At 48.1% G+C, this 27,368-nt stretch overlaps 2 protein-coding genes and 1 long non-coding RNA gene across 5 annotated transcripts; 2 read left to right on the forward strand and 1 right to left on the reverse strand.

The window, feature by feature from the left end:
- Positions 1–918: 918 nt before the first annotated feature.
- Positions 919–12,791, forward strand: GTF3A (general transcription factor IIIA). The gene is made up of 10 exons (XM_036832041.1): positions 919–963; positions 1,557–1,829; positions 3,410–3,510; positions 6,434–6,530; positions 6,902–6,990; positions 8,287–8,360; positions 9,940–10,020; positions 10,590–10,819; positions 11,856–11,915; positions 12,528–12,791. The coding sequence occupies exons 1-10, from the start codon at positions 919–921 to the stop codon at positions 12,657–12,659; spliced, it is 1,182 nt and encodes a 393-aa protein (XP_036687936.1). The 3' UTR covers positions 12,660–12,791.
- Positions 12,753–26,584, reverse strand: MTIF3 (mitochondrial translational initiation factor 3). Of its 3 annotated transcripts, none has more exons than XM_036831631.1 (5): positions 26,306–26,584; positions 16,334–16,535; positions 15,772–16,256; positions 14,330–14,487; positions 12,753–12,998 (listed from the first exon to the last, which is right to left on the reverse strand). In XM_036831631.1, exons 3-5 carry the CDS (start codon positions 16,229–16,231, stop codon positions 12,780–12,782), a joined length of 837 nt encoding a protein of 278 aa, XP_036687526.1. In that variant the 5' UTR covers positions 16,232–16,256; positions 16,334–16,535; positions 26,306–26,584; the 3' UTR covers positions 12,753–12,779. The 3 variants fall into 3 exon arrangements, with proteins under 3 accessions (XP_036687526.1, XP_036687525.1, XP_036687524.1); XM_036831630.1 differs by adding an exon at positions 17,963–18,108 and having other exon boundaries at positions 15,772–16,535; XM_036831629.1 differs by having other exon boundaries at positions 15,772–16,232; positions 26,306–26,582.
- On the forward strand, positions 16,545–17,955 carry LOC118884181. Its single transcript, XR_005017224.1, has 3 exons — positions 16,545–16,924; positions 17,210–17,315; positions 17,449–17,955. It is a non-coding gene; the product is annotated as an uncharacterized LOC118884181 (long non-coding RNA).
- Positions 26,585–27,368: the final 784 nt, after the last annotated feature.

Here is a 27,368-nt window from a genome sequence, read left to right on the forward strand (position 1 = left end):
TGCAGAGTTGTTGGGAGAACTAAGAGTTGCTGGTAAATGTGCTTGGCTCAGGGGGTGGCACATAATAAATGGAAATATCGGTTAATACAATCTCATTCACTCCAAGAATGACTCCAATGGTCCAGTTTAAAGGTAAGAAAAGAGATTAAAAGAACTTTATCCTAAGTCCTACAGTTAGTAAATGTAGACTTAGACTTCAAAGTCGGTGCTCCCCGCTACAATACCTCACATCAGAGGGCTGAGCACGAAGACGTGGGTACGGAGAAGAAGGTGTGAAGAACAATTGGTTAAGGAGATGGGAGAAGTTGGGAAGGCAGGAGCAGAGGCACGGGTCACGGTGTGCGTCGGGAGGCCAAGAGAAGGGCGGAAGAGGAAGAGGCTTACCACGCAACCCCGCCACGGCCAGGGGGCAGCGGAATGCGGAGGAGGTAGCCGGAACCAGCACCAGGGAAACCATTTAAGATGTGCAGAGTCGTAGGAGGGATGTCTGCGGACCTGTCCCCTGAAGAGGGGTTGGCCAGCAAAGGAGAAAGGCAGCATGTGGATGCGTGTCCCATTCTCCCTCTCCCAGTCCTCATGACACGCGACAAGACAGGCCATTATCCTCGTGGGAGTGAGTCCCGGTTTGTTTTCAAAACTGCACTTCTTTGCAGGGACTGCTCATCACCATCAGACAGGGGCTTGCCAAATGATTCACAGTGATGCAGTCTGTGAAAAGTACACACCTGGGGGAACATCAGACCATCCTGTCATTGTTATCCTCATCCAAGGATGTCCTTTAAACATGTGGTCCCCGTAAACAGAGATACCCATACCATTCAAGCCTCTGAACAGTGCTTCTCAAATTCCAATGTGCGTCAAATCACCTGGAGACCTCTCCGATTCAAGCAGGTCCGAGGTTCCCATTTCTAACGAACGATGCTGCTGACCCGAAAACCACACTCTGAGCAGCAAGGCCTCAGGGCAATGGTCCCCAAACGTGACTGAACGTTGGAATCACCTGGGGAATTTCCAGACTATGGATTCCCGTTTCCCACCGACAGAAATTGTGATTTAATTGGTCCGGGATATGCTCTGGGCTTGGAAGTTTTAAAAGGTCTCCACGTGATTTTAAGCAAGTTTAGGATGCACTGCCAGGGGGCTTGCAGAGGGAGCATGTAGAGAGCTTGCAGGAAATGAATCCATAAAGAAGACAAACCCAGAATGTAGTAAGAACTGGATAGTTTAGATCATGCAAGGGTAGTACTTTGAAAAGGGTGGTGGCGGATGGGAACACATTTAACAGTCACCTCGGAGTCCATCACAGGGACTGCGACTCGCGGGCACCTTTTGCTGGGGGGGGGAGGATGAAGCCCTGGCCACTCTTTCCGCCCTTCCGCTCCTGCCCCAGAACGGGAGGGGCGGGGGCCGGCGAGGGGCTTCTCAGAGCATGCGCGAACGCGGGCCGGCGAGGAGCTTCTCGGAGCATGCGCGACTGCGCCGGCGCTCCAGCCTCGGCGCTCCAGCCCCGCCCCGCCGGTGCCGCGCTACCGGAAGTGCAGTCGGGTCGCGCGTAGGATCTCCCGGAGCGGTCGGTCGCCCTCGGTTCGCGGCACGTGGCTCAGCACGTGGCCGAGTGCCTGGCCCCGGGCACCCTGGAGCCGCCGGCCTCTGTCGCCGAGGCGGTGTCGTCCCTGACCATCGCTGACGCGTTCGTCGCGGCTGGCGAGAGCCTAGCCCCGCCGCCCCCGGCGCCCGCTCAGAGGTTCATCTGCTCCTTCCCCGACTGCAGCGCCAATTACAACAAGGCCTGGAAACTAGACGCGCACCTGTGCAAGCACACGGGGGAGGTAACGAGGCCGAAGGCGTGGCCGCGGGGGGCGTGGCGTCCAGGCCGGGGACTAGTGGTGCGGTGCGCGCCAAGTGGGCGCTGCCCGAGGGTCCCGCGCGTGGGTGCGCAGACGCGTTAAGCTTTGGCTCACGGGACCGCACAAGCGAACCAGCTATGCCTTAGGTCAGGGAAGGACTGGGGAGGTAGACAGGGAGCTCTAGGACCGAGATATCCTTGCCGTGGGCTCAGGGCTCACTAAGCAACACTTTCCCCTTTTTTGACCTTGAGTGGTGGCCGGTCACCACCTCCCCATAACGTGTAAATATTTGCAAGGTTGGAATACTCCCACGCCCACCCCCAACCTGCCTTAAAAGGCCCCGCCTCCTGGGACCGGAATGGAGAACTTTAGAGTACTGGAGGTTTGCAAGCAACATGTGTTCGTTCATTCATAGTTCAGTACCATCTTGGCCCGGAGAGCAGCAGATAACGACAGTCATGGCTTCTGCCATCACGGACCTTATGCTTTAAGCGGGAGGACAACGGAATAAGTAGGAATGCGACGCGGTGAAGAGAGGGCTGCAGGAGGGTGGTCGGGAGAGGCTTCTCTCTTGACCTGAATGAGAAGGAAAGGTCCCAGCCCTGGAGACATTTGAGGGAGAAACAGCCCGGGCAGAGAGAACTGCCAAAGGAGCGTGTGGTCCTGGGGGTGGACGCCGGCCAGTGTGATTGGGTGGGGGAGCCTGAGGAGCAGGCCTGGAGGGTCATTTGTAGGCCAGGGTACAGATGGGTTTAGAGCTTGGGTTTTGTTTTGAGGGCAATAGGAAGCCTTTGGAAGGTGACAGGTGAGCAAAGGGCGGCTCATGGAGGCCTAGGAATTGGCCCAGTTTCCCGGGATTTGGCGAGTCTGGCTTCTCAGGGCCTCAGCTGAAGGCCCTTAACCGGGGTGCTGCAGCTTCTGCCTCTGCTCCTAGCACTTTCCTGACTTACAGGTCATCCCTCCGTGTGTCCTCACGCAGCCCATCCCCCTTCCCCCTGCAGCATTTGCAGGCTGACCATTCCCTCCCCGGGACCTTGTCCAGCTCACTGATCCTTTCCCCTGGCTCCTCTCCCGCCCTCAAGGTTCTCCACGTGCCCCGCCCTCTTGGCTGCTTCTTACCCTGTGACTGGCTTCCTTCATGGCATGCTTTATGCTTCGCCTCCCTCTCTTTCCTCTCGCGCGTTCAACCCCCCTAAATTCTGGGCCCTGTTACCAGGATGTCCAAATTAGACCTTACGTTTCTTTTCAGACTCGTGGGCTGTATCTAGGATATTGGCACTCCCAGCTTCCTGTGAAGGCTGCCCGCTGGTTTCACATGGTATTCCTAGAACAGAATCTGCTGCAGCACTTTGTGAGCAGCTGTGGCATTTCGGTCGTCGCATAACCCCAGGCGGGAGATCCTTGCCTGGCCTCCTGTAGCAGGTGCTTAGCACTTACTGGGTGGAAACCATCTCTACAGACAGAGTCCACGGCTTTGCCCATCAGATAGTTTAGGGCTTGAAGTAACACCAGAGCCACTGACGCAGGCAGGATTGACGTGCTTTTTGTTGCCTTCCTGCTAGAGACCATTTGTTTGTGACCATGAAGGGTGCAGCAAGGCCTTCGTCAGGGACTGGCACCTCAGCCGCCACGCCCTGGTTCACACCGGAGAGAAGCCCTTTGTGTAAGTAGAGAACTGTCTTCAGGCCTCTGAAGTGGGTGGCGTTTGGCACAGAAAATTGGCTGATGACCTTCAAGGTGAAGAAAGTGGAGCTGCTTTCGTCTGCATCTCCTGAGACTGGGTTTGGAATGTGCGAAGAGCGTCGGGGTCTTGTGGGTCATTGCGTGTGATAACTTCAGGGACGCGTTCTTCTGAAGTTGTCTTGAGTTTGCATCCTCTCGTCTCCCTTTAAAGTGTATCCTAAATGGGAAATCAACCTCGAAAAGTTCAGACCAGATGGAAACTGGTTCCCTGGCAGATTCTGGGCTCTGCATCGTCAGGGTCTTTGCGAACCAATCAGCTGCTGGGATAAGAGACATAATGCACGAGAAAGTAGAGCTTTAACAGTTTATCTTCTCTTTCTTTCAATTAAGCCCCCACTTCTCTGCCATGCCAGTGTTAATTTCATTCTTCTCTGACACAGTTGCTCGTTATCTCTGAAAGGATAAATATTACTGCTTTTCTTTTAAATCAGCTACTTTAAAGCAGTGGATCTCAAATTTGGGGTCCATCAGAATCACTTGGAGGGCTTGTTAAGTCACAGATGGGAGCAGCCCGCCTACTCATCAGGAAGGACCAGTTAAAGTATATCCACACCGTGGAATACTATACAGCGGGAAAAAGGAATGCAGGTGTTCCCTGTGAAACTGTAAGAAAATCTCTGGGGCTTATTAGTTGAAAAACCAAGGTTCGGAAGAGAGTGTATTTCAGGCTACCTGTTTGTGTGTAAAAAAGAGCAGGTAAAAAGGGAGGTAGACAGGAAGTCCTGTATTTATATTTGCTTCTGTTTGTATAAAGAAATCCTAAAAGCTACATAGCACAACTTAAGAACATTGTTGCCTGTCTTGGGAGTGGTGGGAGTCCTGGGTGGGTAGGGGCAGGGGTGGAAGGAACCATGCAGCTGTGTCCCTTTCCATGCTTTTGGTTTCTGAGCTAAGCGACTGTATACTATTTAAAAAACAAAGTCTTAAATAAAAATGGGGCTGGATACGGATGCGCAGGTTGGAGAGAACGGCGAGGGCTACTCCTGCTGGAGCAGGACGACTGCAGTGTCTCTTCCGGCTCGCTCTCCAGCCCAGATCCCTCTCTTTAGCGCCAGATCCCCGAGTCCAGCTGCTTGCTGGGCGGCGTTACTTGGCTGTCTCCCTGGTTGTATGGGGCCCGGGTCCCTGACAGTCCACAAGCTTTGTCTTTGGTCTCGTTCTTGCCAGGCGGCATCACTGCCTGCTTGCTGACCCTCGGGACTCCTCATTCTTCCCTCCTGTCCTCCACAGCAGGAGGTCTGCAAGGGCTGTCCTTACCCCTCAGGGCCTCTCCCCTCCCCCAGCTGCCGGTGTCTCGGTTCAGGCGCTGGCCTGCACGCCTCACTTGAAGGCTGTTTCCCCGGCCCTCTCTCACATCACCCTCCAGATTGCTTCCTTTCCTAAAACTGGGCAGTGGTTTTGAGCGCTGCTTACGTAGTGACCTTTGGGCGTGGGCACTTCGGTGGTCTTGCCCCGTTTGCTGGACTCTGACAGGAAGTGGGGGTCCAGCTCTTCTTAACTGGGCAGCAGCACTCCCACCCCCAACTTTGCCAGGGCGTCTCACGCCTCCTGCCTCTGCTGTTTGGTTCCTGGCAGGACTTTCCTGGCCCTGTCCTGTCCCACAGTGGTGTTGGGTTAGATGTCTGTGTCAGGATTGAAGTCAAGAGTGACGGAAAACTCAGCCCAATAGAGGCTTAAACAGGATAGCGTCTGTTTCTCTTGCATAACTAAGATGCAGAAAGGCCGAGGTGGATAGGGGCTCCTCCTAACTTCCTCTGCAGTCCTCATGGTCCAAGATGGCTGTCGGAGCTCCAGCTGTCACATAAGCATGCCTGCCACCAGGATGGAGGGAGGGGCAAAAGAGGCGTGCCCCCTTTTTAGACACCTTGTGGGAGCTGAGCAGGATGGGCCAGAACTTAGCTGTGGGACCACGCCTCATTACAAGGGAGGCTGGAAGAAGCTCTACTTCTGTTGGCTGTGAACCCAGCTGAAAGTCAGCATTTTGTTCCTGAGGTCAGAAATAGCACGTGTTGGAACTTGGGGTGGGTGGTCTCTGCCACAGCACCCCTCTTGTGTCCTTCCAGTGGGCCTCTGGGCATTTCTCCCACGTCACTCTGCACTGTCGGTCTCCGCCTTTCTCTGCCTGTCCCTGCGGATAGCGTGGTGCCTGATAGGAGCGTTATTCGGGGTTTATCGGTGAATGATGGCTACGATGAGGGCTTGTAAAGGAAGTCCTGCTTCGTCCATCCAGCTTATGAAGACTCATCACAAAAAGAGCACATATTAAAAATCACAAAGAATTTAGATAATTCAAGGTCAGGATATAGAAACACTCATTAAGGGGAACGAACTACACCGGCTTGGTGATGTGTCACAGGGCCTAATGGTTTATGGTTCTCTAAATATCTGTTTTTTACCTCTAATGATAAGCTGAAGCCAGTTTTTTTGTTTGTTTTGTTTTGTTTGAGGTCTTTCTGGAAATGTAGTTTGTAGAGACATTTCAAGCAAAATTAAAGTTATCAGATTCTAAACTGAGAACAATTTAACTTAAGCATGATTTAAGTCTAAGCAGGGTTTGGGCTTTTGGAACTAGTGTTTTTCATCTTCCCTCTGCCCACTGTATAATGTCTGCTGCACTGTGCTTAATTTCAGAAGCCTAACAAGAAAATGCATCTCTCGTTACATATAATCACATCAAATTGAGAGGCGTTATGTGGTATGGCTTAACACTTTGGAATTTGTTAAAGACTATTTTTTGTTATACTTTGGAATAATTAGCTTTTATAAAGTGGGAGGATGTACACATCTTAAAATTTCTCTTCCCTTGGTTTGTTAATATTTTGGTTTACACAATTTCCTAACAGTTGTACAGCTAGTGGCTGTGATCAGAAATTCAACACAAAATCAAACTTGAAGAAACATTTTGAACGCAAACATGAAAACCAGCAAAAACAATATGTAGTAAGTATGAATGATTTTATATGCTTAAATTCTGACTTTTTTTATGGTTTTTGCCTGTGTGTCTAAAATTTTCATCAACCAAATTTTGTCGGTCAAATATCTGAATTTAGTTTGATACTAGCTATCATAATAATGGTTTATTTTGAAAGCAAACTTTTTTGCTAATTAAAGTATATTATTGGTAGACTACCCCAAATGAAACGTTTTTGCTGTTTCATATGTGTTACTTTTCAAAGCTTCTTGAATTTTATAGTAACTAAATGGGTGAAAGTAGCAAGTATGTAATTTCTGCAGTACTTTTATCTCGAGAGGATTCTGTTATGAACTGTTCTTGATTTTGTTTTGAGACTAACAAACCTTTACTTAAACAGTGCAGTTTTGAAGGTTGTAAGAAGACCTTTAAGAAGCATCAGCAGCTGAAAACCCATCAGTGCCAGCACACCAACGAACCGCCGTTCACGTAGGTACTTTACGTGGGTGAAAACCTCTTAAAGTTCAGGTGGGGGTAAGATTAAAATGCATAGGTTGCGTACCAATGCTCAGAAACGGTTTCTTTTTTTTTTTATTTATTTATTTATTTTTGGCTGTGTTGGGTCTTCATTTCTGTGCGAGGGCTTTCTCCAGTTGTGGCGAGCGGGGGCCACTCTTGATCGCGGTGCGCGGGCCTCTCACTATCGCGGCCTCTCTTGTTGCGGAGCACAGGCTCCACACGCGCAGGCTCAGTAGTTGTGGCTCACGGGCCTAGTCGCTCCGCGGCATGTGGGATCTTCCCAGACCAGGGCTCGAACCCGTGTCCCCTGCATTGGCAGGCAGACTCTCAACCACTGCGCCACCAGGGAAGCCCAGAAACAGTTTCTTAATCAACATTTTCCTGTTAAGTTGTACAGTGTATGCCCATTTATGTATTTGGGGTCTTTCAAAAGTTTGTGCTTTTGTTTCTCTAAAAGAAAGATTTAATGTGTTTCAGAATAATTTGTGAAATTAGTACAATTGTGGTTAAGCTTGAAGGGAAGGCTTATGTCTTAACTATTCAAATAGAGCTTGTTCAGTGGTGTGAAATGTCCTTATGAAGATGCTAAGTATTCCTTTCCTGTAGAACAAAGGTATGTGGGCTTAGCCTGCATCAGAGAGGGTTTCAGGAGGAACAGGAAGAGGTGACTGGACGCATTGGAAGACACGTGCCAAGGGCACCTGCTGATGGCCGTCCTGTGAGCCCTGGCTGGCGCTGTGCGCGGCTGGGCTGTCCCCTGCCTGGGACTTGTTGCCGTGACGGTGCCTGTCCCTGCTTGCAGCTCTGCCGCCTCTTCCTGTGCCGCTGGTGGCCTGAGCGCAGAAGGGGCACCCAGAGGCCGTGCATCTGCTGCTGTGTTTTCTTTTCACACCATCCCATGGCAACATCATTAGAAAAACTAGACACAAATGACTCAGGATGGCTTAGGTGTTTACCCGAGCCATCTTTCTGTTGCCATGAAAACAGGGTATATTTTCAGAGGTATAAAGATGAAAACTGTTTAATTTGATCACATAAGCAAAAAAAAAAAAAAAAAAGTAATGACTTTTTTCTCTCAGTGTGTTCTGCCCAAGGCTGGTGAAGTAACTTGCGTTTCACCTACAACGAGGTCTGAATTTGAAATCCCATTTTTATGACTGGTTTGGTTGTGGGAAGAGGAGACTTTGGCAGGATGAGGACAAATGCTATTCAAGTACAGTTCTGTCTGAAAATGGATCAGCTAACGCTCGTGTGTTGTTGACCCAGGTGTACCCACGAAGGATGTGGAAAACACTTTGCTTCCCCCAGCAGTCTGAAGCGGCACGGGAAGGTCCACGAGGGTAGGTACTGGTGCCCGCTCTGACGGGCACACCAGCAGTAGGGAGTGTTTGTTTAATTCTCTGACTGCTCGAGTCTGTGGTCATCCCGAGAAGCTGAAGCTGCGTGGGCAGGGGCTCCCTCTGCTTGTCCAGGTTTTATGCTCTTGACCAGAGAGGTGCTGGGTGTCGTGTCTGCCCTTCCACTCCCTGTTGTTGCTGTTGAGAGTTAACGTTTATTGTTTACAGCCGTGCCTGCTTACGCTTCTTTCTTGTGAAAGGGTTGGAACTCCAGCCGTGGCTTTGCTGCTTCAGCTGCTTTTAACCTCTTCTCTTTCCTTTCCTTGTTGGCATTCAAAGGACTTGGATTATAGTTTGAGGTTTTTGGAGTAATCAGATTGTAACTTTTTTCAGAAAGACTTGATTAAGCCAACAGCTTGAATCTCTTCTGTTTCCCTGAAGGATTTTTGATACGTATTCCAGTTTCCCAAGCCTTAGAATTTATATGACTTTTTTAAAAAATTAATTAATTAATTAATTAATTTGTGGCTGTGTTGTGTCTTTGTTGCTGCACGCAGGTTTTCTCTAGTTGTGGCGAGCAGGGGCTACTCTTCATTGCGGTGCGCGGGCTTCTCCTTGTGGCTTCTCTTGTTGGGGAGCACAGGCCCTAGGCACACGGGCTTCGTTAGTTGTGGCACGTGGGCTCAGTAGTTGTGGCTCGTGGGCTCTAGAGCGCAGGCTCAGTAGTTGTGGCGCATGGGCTTAGGTGCTCCGCGGCCTGTGGATCTTCCCGGACCAGGGCTCGAACCTGCGTCTCCTGTATTGGCAGGCGGATTCTTAACCACTGCATCACCAGGGAAGTCCCTTTTTTTTTTTTTTTTTTAAGACAAGAGACTAGTAGTTGAGTCTTTTAGTTTCTATCTGGTATTTAATTGGGTGAAGCTCAGGCTGACTGTTACACTGACTAATCCAGTTCTAGTGCTTTGCACAGTGTCCATTTTTGTTCACAGAGTTTTTCTCTGGAATCTTCTGTTTTCTTTTCTCCCTTAGCTGCTTCTTCCTAGTTCTTTTTTGCAGTGTGAAATTTATAAGATATTGACACTACAGGAAGCTGGGGGTGGGCACGGTTATCCTTGGTGGTTTATCCAGGGCAAAGGGCTGAGTAAAAAAAGAGGCAAAGGTAAAGCAGGGGGAGGGGAAAGGGGCCTTGAGCCATGGAGGCGGGGATGGGGGGTGCATCACAGCAGCTGGGAGTCCGTGGGCTGTGTACCCAACCCACTGAGAACAGGAGAGGGAGGGCCTCCTCGTGCAGCCCTGCTGAAGGGAGAGCCTATATGAAGAACCTTGACATGCAGTTGTTTGGTTTTACTGTAAAATAAACTTTTTTTAGTTTTCATAGCTACCTCTTGAGACTAACAGGATATTGGGAAGTAGGAGCAAAATTATATAGGCATGTAAGTTTCCTTGCAGTCTAATTTATTTTTGATAATTTGCTTGTTTTTTATGATAATTATTTTCCTTTCAATCTAATTATAATTGGCGTTTATGCCGAGTATTCACAAAAGGCAATGCACCAATCTGTTGGTTTTTTTTTTTGAAATAGGCTATATATGTCAAAAAGAATGTTCTTTTGTGGCAAAAACATGGACAGAGCTTCTGAAACATGTGAGAGAAGCCCATAAAGGTAAGGCAGGCATGAGGGGCATGATATAAATATCTGCCCCTGTGGAACTGATTGAGTGCTTTTAAAGGGTGAAACATTAAATATGCCCTTGAAAATACAGAGTTTCTACAGTATGTCTGGTAAGTGCTGCATACCTCAGCTGTTTGACATGTGAGCAGAGATCCGTGGTCCTGGGCCGAGGCCTGTGCACGTTTTAAAGGCTCGGGCAGGTGAGGCCTCCGGGAGGCACTGGCTGGTGTCTGCGGGGCAGTGTGGGAGGCGTGCCCTGTGTGTTGGGGGACACGGAAGAAAACTGGTCCGTTTAACTCCCTCCCCTTGCTGCGCCCCCGGGTGGAGAACCCCTGCTGCTTGCAGAGGAAAACAGGGACTTCATGTCATGTAGGAACTTGGAAGAATTGAGGCACACTTTCAAGCAGTAAAAACTGGAGTTAGTTTCCTCCCAGATTTCTGATTTATGTGTCATCATAAGGTTTTGGGCATCGAATACGTCGCTTGATATATTCCATATTAGTTTTTCCAGCATGGTAACACCTGGGAAGTGGGCTCAGTTTGCTTGTCTGCTCCCCCAGAGGACATAACATGTGACGTGTGCCAGAAAACGTTTAAGCGCAAGGATTTCCTGAAGCAGCATATGAGGATTCACGCCCCGGAGAGGGACGTGTGTCGGTGCCCCAGGGAAGGCTGCGGCCGCACCTACACCACCGTGTTCAACCTCCAGAGCCACATCCTCTCGTTCCACGAGGAGCAGCGCCCGTTCGTGTGTGAGCACGCCAGCTGCGGCAAGACATTTGCCATGAAGGTGAGCGCCCCGCCCGGCGCCGTCCTTGGGGGCTGCTGGGCCCCAGGGAGCCTGGCCCCAGGCGGCCGGTGGGGAGGCTGGGGGGACTCCGGCCCTTCACTCCTGCTCCAGCAGGAGCGGCTCTCCACCAAACTCGGCGAACAGACAGATCGCCCCTGCCAGTCGTGCTCAAAGTCTGGCCCTCAGCATCGCCAGGGAACTTGCGAGAAATGCACATCCAGGCTCCGCTCCAGACCCACTGAATCGGAAGTTGTGGGGATGGGCCCAGTCATTTGTATTTTAACGAACTTTCCAGGTGATTCTTACGTGACGGAATTGGAGACCCAGTGGCCTCTGGTACCATATGCTTATTATTTATGAGTCTGCTGATATTTGGGGTGTCCTTTTGGGCTGCCATCATCTGGAGATTGAGAAGGGGAGCAAGAGACAAGGACATGGGGGACCTTAGAGCTTCGGGACACTTGTCTAGACTTGGAGACCGTGACTCCAGGTGGAGGGGCCCGTGCGGCTCCGAGGACCCGCGCCTGGTTGGTGCCCTCACAGGCGCTCGTGGGAACAATGCTAGAGACTGAAGTGGGGGTGAGGCTGGCTTAGCCCAGCCCAGGCCGTGAGAAAACCACGGACCTGCTGGTGGTCAGTGTTCGTGCCAAGGACAGCAGGACGGGGGTCAGGTTTTCCACTGGTGTTTGGCGATGCTGATGACACGGATTCAGTTGGAAGAGCCTCCTTCAGCTCGGAAGGGTTTTCAGAACTGGCCCCCCACACCCCTTACTATGAAAGAACTAGGAAGCCACAGGCACACGTGGTGAGAATGTATACATTCCTAAGCTGGGTCCTTGGAAAAGGCAGTGATTTTAGTCCAGGATTTAAGGAACAGTTCTGCTCCAGTGGTAGAAGTCAGATCCCTCAACAGAATGTAACAGAAAGAAGGCTGTCCGTTTATTTAAATGACTCATGGGGTTTTCATATTAGCAGACACCAAATACCAAGTGGCAGTGTTTTACGAATAAAACTTTTTCTTTTTCCTTCATTGTAGCAGAGCCTCAGCAGGCATGCCGTTGTGCATGACCCTGACAAGAAAAAAATGAAGCTCAAAGTAAGTTGAGACTTAGCAAGCTGTTAATTTTAAAACATGAATTGCTTAAACTAGATGCAATCTGTTTAGCATATTTTCAACTACTTATTACTGTGTGAGGCTGTACTACTATACAAAGCAATTGTGTGGATTTCACTTTCTTTCTTTACGACAGTATTTCTGTTGTTGTATATACTGCGGTAGTTGTATACCTGATAGGTACACGATTCCAGTAGTTTTTGATTTTGAATTCGAGTTACAGTCGTCCCTTGGTATCCATGGGGAATTGGTTCCAGGAACCCCCAGGATACCAAAATCCGCAGGTGCCCAAGTAAAGTTATATGAGGATTTTCGACTGCGCAGGTGTGCACGTGCCTAACCCCCCCCCCAAGTTCAAGGGTCAGCTGTATTTGCATATAACCTCCACACATGCTCCATATACCTTAAATCATGTTACTTACCATACCTAATACAATGAAAATGCTATGTAAATTGTTGTCAGCACACGGTAAATTCAAATTTTGCTTTTTGGAACTTTCTGGATTTTTCTTTTTCTAAAATATTTTTGATCAGCTGTTGGTTGACCCGCAGATATAGAGGCCTGCCTGTAATCTGTCTTCCTTATTCCCAAAGGTGAGACCGTCTCATGAAAAACGGAGTCTGGCCTCTCGGCTGAGTGGGTACATTCCTCCTAAAAGGACACAGGACCAGGGTGTGTCTTTGCCCAGAAACGGGGAGACTGAACTGCCTTCTGAACTGCACTAAAGGCAAGGTGCCCTCCGCCGTGGCGACGCTGGCCCCAGCTACACACCGGACTGCTTTGTTTGAAGGACCGCAGACCAGCCAGCTCAGTTATTTTCTCTCAGAAGCACGTTTTTATTAAAATCACTGGTGCAGAGCATTGGATGCTCCGTGGTTTCCATCTTCTCTGTTCAGAGCGTCTCCTCTCTGGGTCCCCTGAGCTGATCTGCACGCATTCTCTTCCTTTTGGCTCAAGGGACGAAGCACACACATCACAGCCTTTCCCCCTCTGATGGGCTGTGGCCTGGATGAGAAGGTAGCTATTCCAGGCATAGTCTGGAGTATTTGATTACATATCTCCTCCTAGAAAAGGAAAACAGCCAAAGACTAATTTAAAACCAACATCTTTGATTCTTCCCCATGTTAATGCTCTAATATGCATAAAAACCAGCATGCTTGAATTGCTGCTATTTAAGGGATTTGCTGAATCGAATCGTACATACCTGGTTAAGCTGACTGAAACCTGTACAATAAGCAGGCAGTTATACAAACTCCATGTAACTAGGCTAATGCACTAAAGGCTTGATAGTTTTAAATCCCGTCATGGCACTGAGGGGCTATGTTTGGCCCAGACCACCCTCTCGAAAAAAGTGCAAAGCAGTGGGTTTGGGCCCTGGCAGAACCCCTCCTTTTCCCCCAGGTTGTCAGCCCAGTGCCGTTCCCAGCACTCACTCACAGAGTCATTGGGGTGGTTAGAAAATACAGACAACTCAGTTCTAGAGGTTCTGGATCAGCTGGGCTGGGCCAGGCCCTAGGCCTGAGTCATGCTAACGTGGAACTAGGGTTGAAGACCGCTGGAATAAATGCTGCCTTTTAGATGCTGCAAGTTGTCTAACTCCAAAAGCAAAGTAGATACTCCACAGACTTATCCTGGGACTGTAAACTGATAGACACTTTCTAGAAGACAATTTGACTTTATATGGAATGCTGCTTATAGGCCTTTATAAAGAGGAAACAGACTTTAAAAGATGAACCCATAAAGTTTCTAACTTTCCTATTTAAGTGTTGGATACTCTGCAATTTGTAAAATAGAATAGCATATAGCTTGTAAGTTATAAACGAGTTTTTTTTTTATAAATTTTATTTTTTTTGGCCGCATTGGGTCTTTGCTGCTGCACGCGGGCTTTCTCTAGTTGCGGCGAGCGGGGGCTACTCTTCATTGCGGTGGCTTCTCTTGTTGCAGAGCATGGGCTCTAGGTGCGTGGGCTTCAGTAGTTGTGGCTCGCGGGCTCTAGAGCGCAGGGCTCAGTAGTTGTGGCTCGGGGGCTCTAGACCGCAGGCTCAGTAGTTGTGGCGCATGGGCTTAGTTGCTCCATGGCATGTGGGATCTTCCCGGACCAGGGCTTGAACCTGTGTCCCCTGCATTGGCAGGCAGATTCTTAACCACTGCGCCACCAGGGAAGCCCTGTGAACTAGAGTGTTTTCACGTGGTGAAGTATTTATGCTACAATGGATAAAGTAACATGTACATTTTGCATTTTGAAAAACAAATTGGAAAGCTACTGCCGTCAGTGGGTAGGATTAGTAGTTACTTTTCTTTGCCTTTACATTTCCCAGATTTTCTGCGGTTGTATTTTTAAGATCAGAAAGAAAACAAAAACACACAAGCAGTCAGTCACACCTGCTTTACTTACCATTCTGTTTTCTGGCTCTTCTGTATTCTTCCCTTTCTTTATTGTAATTTGAACTTTGTACTTTTTCTCGATCCACTGCTGAATCTGTTTACTCTTTGTGTCCAAATCATGTTGTCCAATATTTGAAGAAAAAGTCAGTTCCTTTGTCAGGGTGGGTCCTGGTTTGAAAGAGTGAGACTTGGTGCTAGTCTGTGAGGCCTGTGCTGCATCACGTGCTCGTCCTAAGTCTGCATTGCTGCGCGGGCCCTAGAAGTCCTCCTGTCTGGTGGTCTCACATGCCAGTAAACATTTAAACACAGGAGACAGACACAGGTAAAATACCAATTTTTTACCTGCCAAGTAGGAGTATTTCAACATGGAATGCTTCTGTTTATCGTTACCATTATCTGACGAAAGAACAAAGGAATGGTCCTTTAAAAGGAACCAGTTAATCCTTATTCTTATTCTGGATGGTGGGTAACAGGTGTTTTTATTATATTTTTTCTTTAGGCTTTCTTTTCTTATTATATTTTTTCTTCTTTAAATAGAAGTAATTTTTCTGAAAAGGAGTGCTTTTATTAACACCTCTTTGCTTCCTTACAGCTCTTACCAGCTGGTCTGAGTTCTCTGTCAGCCCTTCAGCCGTCTCTGAACCAAGCTTCTCGGGCTGTTCACCTTTTGTTTTTTAAACGTGACATAGTTTGATGTCCTTATCACCCTAGCTGGCCTCTTCTGGATAGTTTTTGTTTTCCAGTCAACATCCCTGTTGTTAAATGTCGTGTCAGAAAATTGACACGTGGCCTTACCGTGCAGCTCTGGAACCAGCCTTCTGACCTCTGTCTCAGTGTGTTTTCCATAATGATCAGTGCTTACTAGGAATCATGAAAAGCAAACCTCTTCACGTAATATCCAACTCACGGCTTCTGTACGGTTTAAATGACAAGTGAGCTGACAAAATACGTGAGCGTTCCTACCCTTACTGTAACGAAACGGGCATGGGGCACGCTCCAGGAATCACTTCAGAGTTAGGGAGCGCTTCTGTGTGATTAACTGCACCCCCCCCCCTTTAGAGATTACAGGAGCAGGGGAGGAGGGCGCCCCGACAGGTGAGCGGCCCAGGACAGGACCAGGAGCCCGTCACGCCCGTGCGCCACTCTGCCGGGCCCGGCTTTGGGAGGCCAGGCAGCTAACGGGGGGGTTAAGGGTTCCCGTTATTTTGGTCGTGGTCACCTTGTTTTCCCCTCATTTTACACAGGTGTAGAGGACGACATGACGGACACAAGAGTAGCAAGGAAAAGAAAAAAGGGATAGAAGTAAGTGGACGAAAAAGACACTGGAAACGGTGGTGAAAAGATGTCTCAGTTTCTCACTGCCCCGTTGTCATAGGGGCCCTGGCAAATGCCAGACCTCAGCTGCGGATCTGCAGTCGTGAGGCGCTCGGGGGCAGACAGCAAGGTACCTACCAGGCTTGGGCTCGGCCCTCTCCATCCCTCTGCGCCGGAGCCGCTCCTGGTAGATCTGCGTGCCCGTCATGAGCTGGTACCGCGGGGGCTCGGCGCCGGGGTCCCTCGGCACCAGCCGCAGGTCCTGCTCGGCCATGAGCCTGATCACGTTCGCTCGGTGCATGGGGCCCAGGTCGTTGCCCTTCTCGTCCAGCACCTGAATGATGCGCTCGTTAATTTTTCTTCCAACGTTACGAAAAGCTGTTTCATTCTTTTTTTTCTTTTCTCTCTTGTCCTGGGTGTCTTCAGTAGTAAAAGCTTTTGCGTGAATGAGGCAGGACGGTCTTGGGGCAGAGGCAATGTGGGATGGCTCCGCCAGTGCCGTCTTTTGTACGACGTATTTACCCAAACATCTTCTAATGCAAGTATTTTCCGTTTTTATAGTTTGTAATGTTAACCTCTTTAGAAAAAGGGCAGCCATCCTAAAAAGCAGGGAGAAAAGCTCACTGAAGTCCGATCGCTCATTCCCGTGGGCCGGTGCTGTGGAGCATGGAGGGCGTGTGCGAGCCTGTGGGAACCTCACCTGTGAACATTGCAGGTCCGTGCACAGGAAACGTCAAAGTTATCTTAGTTGACCCCGTTCCCCATGGATCTCACAGTGCCAACTCCAAAAGCAGGTGTCACCCTAAGGGTTTATTTAGGACGATGCAGAATCTTGAATCCCTGCTGACTCACAGACACCTCTTCGTGAACGTAATGAACAACTTATCAATACATCTGATGGCCTACAAAAGGTAAGAACACTGTTATGGGAAGGGGGACCCTCCAGGAAGACAGCGGACCCCCTGGAAGAATGAACTGGGACTCTCAGAAAGGAAATGCCCCGACATTAAAGGGGCCTCATAAACTACATCCATCACTCACAAGGCAGGTGCTGCATCCCTGCCAAAGGTTAGCTAAAGCGCCAGGCGCGTGTGGTCTGACTTCATGGCTACGAACGCTGCACTTAGAAGGGGCATTCTGATGTTTTAGTTGCTTGTCCACCATAATAAGTGTCCCTCCTACCATCCACACGACAGGTAGACCTGAGAAGTGTCTGAGGGAGTGATGAGAGGACCCGTTCATCTCATCTAGGGTTTGCTGAGAAACACGAGAGAATCAAGAACTCAGAGAGGTAGGTGTGTGCGGCTCGTCAATGAGAGAGAAGAGGATGCGGTGCCTTAGACGGTGCTTCTCAGACAAGGCTCCCTGGGGCACCTGCTCGAGCATCACCTGGGGTGTTTGTTCAGACTGGAAGCTCCCTCTGGTCCAGCTTTGATCCCACTGGGCTGGGTAACCCACCCCTCCTACCCATCACCACCGACCACGCCCACTGTCGACCAGTGACATGGGGGGGGGAATGAACAGCAAACTATGGAAAGTGATGGGAGGTGCACATTCTCACCTCCCTCCCCTGCAGGTCTGTCGCTCTGGCTCCAACCCCCCAGCCCCGCCCCGAATGCCACCCTTGCAGAGATAACTGCCCACCCAGCTCCTCCACGCAGATGCCCAGCGGGCACCCTCAGGTCAGCACGGCCAGAGCTGAATTCCACCTGCCCCTGCTCCCCGCTCTGTCCTCCCGTCTGCTGTCCTCGCATACACCCTCTGACACTCAGGCCCAAGACAGCTGAGTGATCCTTGACCCTTCTTTTTCAGCAGATCCCATTGTTCGCCCTCTAAAAATCAGCAGGATCCAAGCACTCCTCGCCTTCTCCCTTGCTGTCTATCGCCTGCCCCTGAAATGCCATCGTCTCTCACCGGGATCAGGTCCCAGCCTCCTGACCACCCTCCCCGCTGCTGCCCCTGCCCCTTAAAACGTGGAAGTCAGGCCGCGGCGCTCCTCTGCTCACAGCCCTCCGCGGCCCCCACCTCCTCCAGAGCCCCCGGGACCAGGCCCACACCCACCCCTGCCCACAGCACCCACCCCGCTTCTTGCGCTCCCTGCGCCAACCGCACGGGCCTCCTGCTGTTCCTGTGAACGCCGGACGCGCCCTCCCCCCAGCCCCCGCCCCAGGTGGGATCCTCTCCCTCAGACGATGCCAGCTCATTTACTTCTCGGCGAGGGCTTCCCTGTCCACTCTGTCAACGGCACATCCCATCCTTTCAAACCCACGACCTTGCCTTTTAAAGAGATTCACTGCCGACATACATTGATCTACACATGAACACTCACAGTCTTTCCTCACTGGAACGTAAGCTTCGTGAGAAAACGTCACGTGTCTACTTCGTTCGCCGCCGTGCTCCTCACACTGGCGCCTACAGCCTGTCTCAGTACGTACAGCCGTCCTCGGTATCCACGTGGGACTGGTTCCAGGACACCTGGCACGGACACCAAAATCCAAGGATGCTCAAGTCCTTTATATAAAGTGCTGTAGTGTTTGCACGTAACCTATGCACACCCTCCTGTACACTTCGAATCATCTCTAGATTACTTATAATACCTAATACAATGGAAATGATATATAAATAGTTGCCTGGCACAGTTGCTTTTTGGAACTTTCTGGCAATTTTTTCTCTTTCTTTCGAGTATTTTCAGTCATGGTTGCAGCCACGGATGTGGAACCTGTGGATACGGAGGGCTGACCGTATGTGCTGAATGACTGCGTGAGCCCAAGGAAACGGCCAGGAAGCAGGCGGTGTCTGCAGGCAAATCTCCAGGTCGTCAGGTACACCAGCGCCCCCCACCGCAGATGCGCCGTAAGAGCGCTCTTGTTATTCTAGAGATACTGAACTTTCCTCCGTATATTTTCTTCCTTTGTTCAAAAGCTAGGGCCCTTTTTTCCAGGAGTATTCAATCATACCACTGTGTCAGTTTTCTTCTGGTGCTTTTCTATAGTATCGTGAGAAGATATTGTCAGATTTATGAATAAACCTTGAATAAAATGATCCATGCTTTACAAAAAAAAAAAAAAAATTCCCAGCTGGCATTTTAAACGTCCACCAACCTCAGTGAGATCTACGGCCAGACATTTCATCCACAATGAATGGATTACCTGATGGTCATTAACTGGGGCTGCAGATGCTGTAAAGGCTCCACAGTGGGATTGAACTGGGTTTTAAATAGCTGAGATACTTACTGCTCAATAACAGACACTCAGATACTTGTTGCCATGTGGCGGAAGCTGGCAAACCAAACAGAAAAGTCTGAAGACACCGGAGAAGACTTTTCCATTTATCCTCAGAAAAAGAGCAGCAGCAGCAAGTCCCAGATTTCCCTCTGAGTCAGGATGAAACTAGCGGTTACAGACGAACGCTAGCGTGCCCTGTGTAATGCGTTATCAACACGTTACACAGAAAATACTACTGCAATAGGTAGGATTTTGTAAAACAAGGAAGCGAATAAACTAGGCACAGGAGAAAGATGAAAAGAAATTTAAGAACCCTGAGGTTTCCTTAAGGTTGAAGACACAGTAATTTTCTTTCCCCTATTCTTCCTAATTACCATTATTTCTCTAATTTTTTATAAGGAGGAAGTATTTTTTATACTAATAAATTCTATTTGTTTACAAAATAAAAACTATTTCAGAAAGATAATGTAGTTTTTTTTTAAAGCTTTAAAAATACTTTCCAAGAAGAGGAAAAGGTAAAGAGTAGAAAAATTATTATAATAACAATAATTGAATATAATATATAAATATATAATTATTATATAATTATATTATATTTTATATATTATGATATATAATGTATAAATTATACATTATATAATTTATATAAATTATAAAATTTATAAAAATAAATTATAAAATGTATTATAATATTATAATACTATATAAGTATATATTATAATTATATAATTATATTATAATTATAATAATTAATATATAATTATTAATGTAATAATTAAAAATGATTATTATTTACCTTTACTTTTTTAAAGGTTCTTTGCTATTATTCAAATTTTAAAAGGCTTTAAATTTTCTTGACTTACACAGCAATTATGCTTCAACACTAGCTAAATTTTGGCTTTGGATCAGCAAAGGAAGATAACACCTGTTTCTTCAAAATAAACTCTTCATAGATAAAAATATAAATAACAGAGTTAGGGAAAAACCTGTGATATGAAATTTGAATTGGAAATATCAACATAAATTCAAGTAATTGAGAAACTTCTTATTAGGAAAATTCTCAAGCATATACAGAAAAAACAGCAAAATAAAGGTCTAAGCACCCATCACTCAGCTCCTTGATTCGCAGCATGTGGTCCAACAGGCTTTCTCTCCACCAGCAACTACTCCCGGGACCCCAGCATCCGTGAACTACTTCCGAGTAAATCCTGTGTCATCAGTAAACACTCCAGTAAGAGCTGAGGACTCTTGTATGTTTTGAATAAACACAATAACACATTCCCAACTGATAATCAGTCCTCTATATGTTCAAATATCCAGTCTTCAGGTTTCCCTGATAGTATTACCATTTTGTTTACATTTTATTTACGGTTTGATCATATGAAGAGACTCCCACGGGCCAAATGTGTGATAATTTAAACATCAGTGACTGAAATTCATTTCAACACACCGAATATGCAAAAATCTATGAAAAAGAAAGACAGCCACAACTGTATGTGACTGCTACCCTGACTCCTTACTCTGGAAATTGGTCATTGAAAAAGAACTAAGCATTTATCCTACCTCTTTAAGAAGAACTGTAATCACCCCTAGTTGATGAAGAAAAGCGTTCTTTAGAGGAGAATGCCAGCTAATACATGGAGAAGAAAAGTAAAAGTAATTTGAAAACCACCATTTTGCCACCTCCAATCAAATCACTGACTCAGGCAAGGATGGATGCAAAAATCATTAGGTAAAAAGCTGATGAGGAAACAAGGTATTCAAGAGGTGCCAAAGGGTGACCCAAAGAATACTTCCAGACTGAAGCGGGAAATGCGCGCTCTGGCCGTCACCCCGTAACAGAGGTCAGACTCAGCATCCTGACAGTCTAACACTCACCTCTTCACGTGATGGATGGTCCTTCCGTGAAGCAGTCCTGCCAAAAAGGTTAAACCTGAACCGCGTCAAGCCTCTAGACTTAGCGTCTAGTTTCCAAGGATACAAGGGCCAGACTAGAGAGGAATGAATGAGATGACACTACAAGGAAACAGTCTGACAAGTCCAGACTGTGGGACAAAACCACTGCCCTCAAGTCTTAAAAAAAGAAAAGTCAGTGTCCCTGGGAACTTGAATTAAAAGACTATGGAGGGCTTCCCTGGTGGCGCAGTGGTTGAGAATCTGCCTGCCAATGCAGGGGACACGGGTTCGAGCCCTGGTCTGGGAAGATCCCACATGCCGCGGAGCAACTAGGCCCGTGAGCCACAACTACTGAGCCTGCGCGTCTGGAGCCTGTGCTCCGCAACGGGAGAGGCCGCGACAGTGAGAGGCCCGCGCACCGCGATGAAGAGTGGCCCCCGCTTGCCGCAACTAGAGAAAGCCCTCACACAGAAATGAAGACCCAACACAGCCAAAAAAAAAAAAAAAAAAAAAAAAAAAAAAGACTATGGAGACATATGGGACTTCCCTGGTGGCGCAGTGGTTAAGAATGCACCTCCCAATGCAGGGGACATGGGTTCGAGCCCTGGTCCAGGAGGATCCCACATGCCGCGGAGCAACTAAGCCCATGTGCCACAACTACTGAGCCTGTGCTCTAAAGCCCACGAGCCACAACTACTGAGCCCACATGCCACAATTACTGAGCCCACAAGCCACAACTACTGGAGCCTGTGCTCTGCAACAAGAGAAGCCACTGCAATGAGAAGCCCACGCACCGCAACAAAGAGCAGCCCCCGCTCACCGCAACTAGAGAAAGCCCACGCACAGCAGCCCACGCGCAGCAACGAAGAACCAACAGCGGCCAAAAATAAATAAATTAATAAATTTTTTTAAAAAATTAAAAGACTGTGGAGACATAATCATAAAATTCAGTGTGTTTGAGAAAAAAGCAACCAAAAAGACATATGGGGGTAAAGGGAGAAATATCTGCATATGGGCTAGATTCGTGATGGATTAGATACTATCAGAGAAGTATTGTTAATTTTCTCAACTGTGGAAATGGCATTCTTAGGAACTCCTTAGGGAGCGTGTCATGACATCTGCAGCTTACTTTGAAATGGTTCGGCAGAAAATATAAATGTAATTATGGCAAAATCCGCAGACTCTAGGTTAGAGTCTGGTTATATGAGTGTTTACTTATTAATCTTTCAACTTTTCTGTATGTTTAAATTTTTTTCATAATTAAAAAGGTGTTTTTTAAAAAGAATCAACAACCTACAAGGAGGAAAAAGTTCACTAGTCATGCCAATATGACTATCCCAGTCTGTGTAAGTTGTACATTTACTGTAACTTAATAAACGGGCACTCTGGCTTTATATATCTTAAAAAAAAAATTCCCTTCATTAGTTGTAAGTCTGTGTCTAAGTGGAGCCTATGTGCAAGGAACTTCACAAACTTAATGGCTGATTTTTTTTTTAATGCAAATTGCCTTTTTTTCTCCATCTGGTTTTCATCAAATCAAGTCTAAAAGTGTTTTACCATCATAAATGGTGATGGTTTCAGTTTAAGGTACTATGTGAACAATTTGTTGTTAACCGAAACAGCTAAAAGTTAACACAAGTCCTCTATTTTAGAGAAGTGGTTCTCAGAAAATGGGAGCCTACCAGCATCAGCTGGGGATGCTTTTTCAAAATACAAGGTGTATCCTCACCCCGCTCCTGTTAACAACCACTGGGTTGGGACCCCCCAGAAAAAGATGACGTTAAGAAAATGAGTAATAAAACATTATAATGTAAGTGGGTTCAAGTCATTTAAGCTGGGATGTCTGGGGTTACCCTTAACCTTTCCAGGCTGATGCAAAATAGGGAGCCAATTTCTCTGATGAGATGTCTTTGATAACATCTGTCAAATATATAACAGACCGAATGAACCAAATCTAAGTCAAAATAAGCACTTACTAGGAATCATGAAAAGCAAGCCTCTTCCCTTAATATCCAACTCACAGCTTCTGTACAGTTTAAATAACAAGTGAGCTGACAAAATACATGAGTGTTCCTACCCTTACCTCCACAACTGTCGTTTCTGAGACATCCAAAAATATTTTAAAAGCCAGTTATCTTAAAGTCAGTTACTTAAAATGCACAGTTTAATAATATGAGATATCCATTTGATTCCATGATTACTCAGACCTTATTGAAATCACACAGTGATTTCACACTGTGCTGTATGAGCTGCATCTATTGGTCGTTTTAGTTCAGTAGCTAACTCCATATTCTAGAAAGAAACACAGGATTTCTTTTTCTTCGTTGTTCTTTACTTACTTGAGATTGGATCACTGAAAAACTCCACATCCTCTAAGCACTGGAGGACAAACTGACAAATGTCCCCAGAGTCCCTCTCCCCTCTGGGCTGTGGTTCCTCTCCTGCAACTCCTGCTACTTTGCATCCCCACGCCTCTTCTTGGACCTCTTCAGCATCATCCCTAGTTGTCCCAGGATGATGTAAGAAAAAAATGTCAATTACATGATTCCAGGTGTACACAACAGAGTAATTTTAGTGTTTGACCCACATATTACAGTAAAAACTGGAAATAATTTAAACATTAAGCCATAAAGTGGGCAATTCTGAAATAAATATGTGGTACTTCCATATGCTGTGGGTTTCAGGTGAGCTTAGGGCTGCATCCTTTGTATTTTCACATTAGTCTTCAGTTGTCTGAAAGGAACCACATCCTTTGAGGACAGTTACCAAGTCCAGCTCGTACTGCTCGCCACATGACAGGCCAATAAATCGAGAGACGAGTCGTTGGGACAAGGAACAGTGACTTTATTTGGAAAGCAGCAGACCGAAAAGATGGTGGACCCATGTCCCAAAGAACCACCTTCCCCGAGTTAGAATTCAGCCTTCTTTTACACTAAAAGGGGAGGAAGTAAAGTCCTGGTTCCGGCCAGACTCCAGAGGGGATGTGTTATTCTTCCTCCCTGCAGCCATTCACAGGTGGGCCTGGTCCGGATATTTTCTGTGATCTGAACAGAGGTATTTTAGCTTCACCTGGGAGGCAGGGTTCCCAGAGATGGGCCATTATGTATAATTTAAGCTTATAGGCAACATCTCTTTAGTGATTAACTAGAATACAAAGGTTCTTCCCTATTATAGGACTACTTTCCCCAACTTTTATCATGAAAATGTTTAAATGTTCAGAAAAGTTGAAAGATTGTACAGTCAACACCCCAATACTCATTCACCCAGATTCCATGGTTGCTCTCCTTGGCTTATCTATCCATCTATTTTTTCCTTTTTCCATCCATTTTATTTATGGTTTGATACATTTCAAAGTAAGCTGCAGACACTCGTACACTTCATCCTCAAACACTTCAGCATGCATATCATTAACTAGAGTTCAATAATCATTTACAATTCTTTTCATTTTGAGGCAAAATTTACATACAATGAAATGTACAAATCTTACACACATAATTTGACAACACCTTTGTTACCAAACTCCTATCAACTAAAGAGATGAAAATAACTTCTATTATTTGTTCACTCCCTGCTTTTCTTTCCTACATAGCTGACACTGTATATTGATACCTATGCTTTCCAGGGAGGTTGAATCAAAAGGTACATGGATTCTAGTGGACTAAGTATTTGTGAAATTAATTTTGCCAATTCCGATGACTTTAAGAATCCTCTCTCACGCCTTCCAAAGGAGTTTCACTAAGTCCTTCTGCCGGCAGGCCTGCCCATTGCCCCACCTGCCCTATTGCAGCCCGGGGTGAGCACTGCAGTCACCAGGCCTTCAGGTTGCTGTCTGCTGGCCCTGGTTTTGTACAAAGTACCCTCCACACTGACGAGCTGTTGACGAGCTAGAACACTGATTAAAACACTGGAAAAAGCTAACATATATCTTGGCCAATTACTTAACCACATTGCTTTAGCCATAAAATTTTAAATTTATTTTATTTTTTAGTTATTTTATTGTAATAAGTTAACCATCCAGAAAACATTTTTTGAAAAGCTCTTAAATCCTGAGCTCAAGACTCAATATTAAAAGTTGTACTTATTCCTGTATATTAATTTTCTAAACGGTCATCTCACCTTCCAGAACTCCCTATCTCAGTGACCAGCACCTCAGTCCGTCCAGAGCCAGCTCGTCTTGTCCACTTCTGCTCTCCCGCGCTCTCACAGCTAATCCAGCACCAAGGCTCCTCAGTCTTACCTCCGAACACCATAAATCCACCCACTTCTCTCCATATCCACTGCCACCACCCTAGTTTAAGACATCTTCCATCTCTCCTTTGGATTCCCATCGGTCTCCTAACTAGGCTGTTACACCATGAGCTCTGCAATCAGTTCTCCCCTCTGCAACGCTGGTGGTGTCCCCGCACCCAGAGCCCGCCCACCTTAAAACTGCCTGAAGATTAAAGACCAAGAGCTTTCAGGAGGCCAAAAGGTCCTTCGCACCTTCCCGGCCTCACTCCATTCCAAACTTCCTTTATGCCTAAGCCACCCTGGCCTTCCCGATCTTGAAGCGCTCTTCCCCTTGGTTTAGGAAACCCCATTCCTGCCTAGCGCGGTCCTTCTCAGGGCGTTCCTCTGATTACCTCCCAGACTAGGCCAGCTCTCCCCTGGCCAACCCCCGCCTCCCCGGTCCCCGCTATTTGCTTGTTGAGCTCAGCGTTAAGTGCGTCCACAGAACAGCTAATCTCTCCACGATTATACTTTTGTGATTATCTTGTTACTGTTTCTCTCAGACGGTAGGTTCTGTGAAGCAGGGAACGCATCTGGTTTACCCTTCCCTGCATCGCGCTGGGCACGGTCAACAGTGGCTGATTTTCCAGAGCCCTCCACTCTGCACTTCCTGACACTGAAGCCTCTCATAACCTGTACTTGGAACTGCGGCTCTTCAATAAGAAAATGTATTTACTTCTTTCAGGAGTCTTTTGCCGTGGAGCCTAGTAAATGGTAAATGGGAAAACGAGAAAGCCCAGATCACTCAGCGACCTTCCCCACTACGCCGCCTTCTCTGGCCGCAGAGTGCAAAGAGCTCGCACGCCCTCCCCTGCTCCGCGCTGAGCCAGGGACTGGGGGGTGGGGGGAGCCCCGCACGCCAAACAGACCGGTCACGTGCACCTGCGGCGGCCACGCCCGCCCGAGCCCCGCCCCCGCGGCGCGCCTGGGCTGGAGCGGGCCGTAGCGACGTACGGCCTGCGTGCGTGCCCGTACGTGCACCGGGATAGCTGGGCGGAAGGTCCAGGGGCCTGAAGGACCGGGGGCGGCGTGTCTAGGTGCTGCGGCTCCGGGGTGCGCGGACAGCGGCTTGGGCTCGAAGACGGCTTTACAGCCCGGCCGAATCCCCGAACCCGCGGCACGGTCTGCAGGGCTTGTCCGCTGGCGGGTGGGCGGCACTGAGCTTCCAGGGACAGGGACGCGGCCGAGCGCAAGGCCGCGTCCTCCGCAGGCACGTCCCTACGACCCCGTCCTCCCGCCGCAGGTCCCCTCACCCGCGCAGCGCCCCTTGCCTTTAGCTTTACCTGTTCCGGGCCGCCGATTGGTAAGGTTTGGCGAAAGGAGCCCGCAAACGGGCTCCGCCGCGAGACCCTTTCACCTTCCGTAGTGGGCGGGGCTTCGGCCTGCGTCTTTAAAGGAAAGGTGACGTTAGGAGGAGCGCCTTTCCGGCCGGCGGCCTAAAGTCCTCCGACAGAAAATGCGGAGGGCGAGGGGAGGTGCGTGCGGGAAGTTGCCGTTCACCTGGCTCCTGGTGCCGCAGGTGGTACGGCGATCGGAGCTTCCCATCCCCTCGGTCCATTACGTTGGCGCCGACCACGGTGTGGCTGTATTCCCACTAGGCTTAGAGCTTTCGTACACGTCTTTTTTATTTAATAAAATACTATTTTGATAGAATGCTTAATAAACTATTTCATAAACGTCTTTATAATTATTGTGAGTTCGGGAGCACTGTCTGCATTTGCAGGTGAGCAGGCAGACTCGGGAAGCAGAGGCTCCCGTCGGTTCCCAGGTAAGCGGCACTGGCGGCCTGCGAGCGCCGGGCCGGGCGGGGAAGGCCCGTGTGGCGCCGTAACCCGGAGAGCTCGGAGCCGTCAGTGTTTGGCCGAGGACCGCACGGGCGTGGTGCGTGCGTGCGGTGTCCAGGCTCTGGAGCAGTTCTAACCCTGGGAGCGGACCGTGCACCCGGTCTCTTGCCTGCTTGCTCTGGGGTCCGCGAGCCTGCAGACCGCCGTGCCAGCCCCTGCGCCTCTCGCCTCTTCTCCAGTAGGAAATTCCTCCGTGGCAAAGTGGGAATTCCTCAGTGGCCGTGACTCCCTGAAGCCACCTAGTTAGAGGCTATTTTGATTTATATGAGAGCACACTGCTTCTACTGGATACGTGTAGTCCAGCAGAACATGTCGCTTTATTCTCATTAAACAGCTCAAGTCTCGCATTACCTTTTTCGTTTCAGATGAGGAAACTAGTGCAGCCTTAAACAGTTCCTTGAGAGCAAAGAGCAAGTTTCCGTTTCCTCATCAAATCCACGGCGTCGTCGGGCATAGTAGGTACTGAATTTTTGTTGAAAACAGTGAAGTGGTAAACCCAGAA

Source organism: Balaenoptera musculus, chromosome 18 (assembly GCF_009873245.2).
Source record: "Balaenoptera musculus isolate JJ_BM4_2016_0621 chromosome 18, mBalMus1.pri.v3, whole genome shotgun sequence".
In the NCBI taxonomy this organism is placed as follows: domain Eukaryota; kingdom Metazoa; phylum Chordata; class Mammalia; order Artiodactyla; family Balaenopteridae; genus Balaenoptera; species Balaenoptera musculus.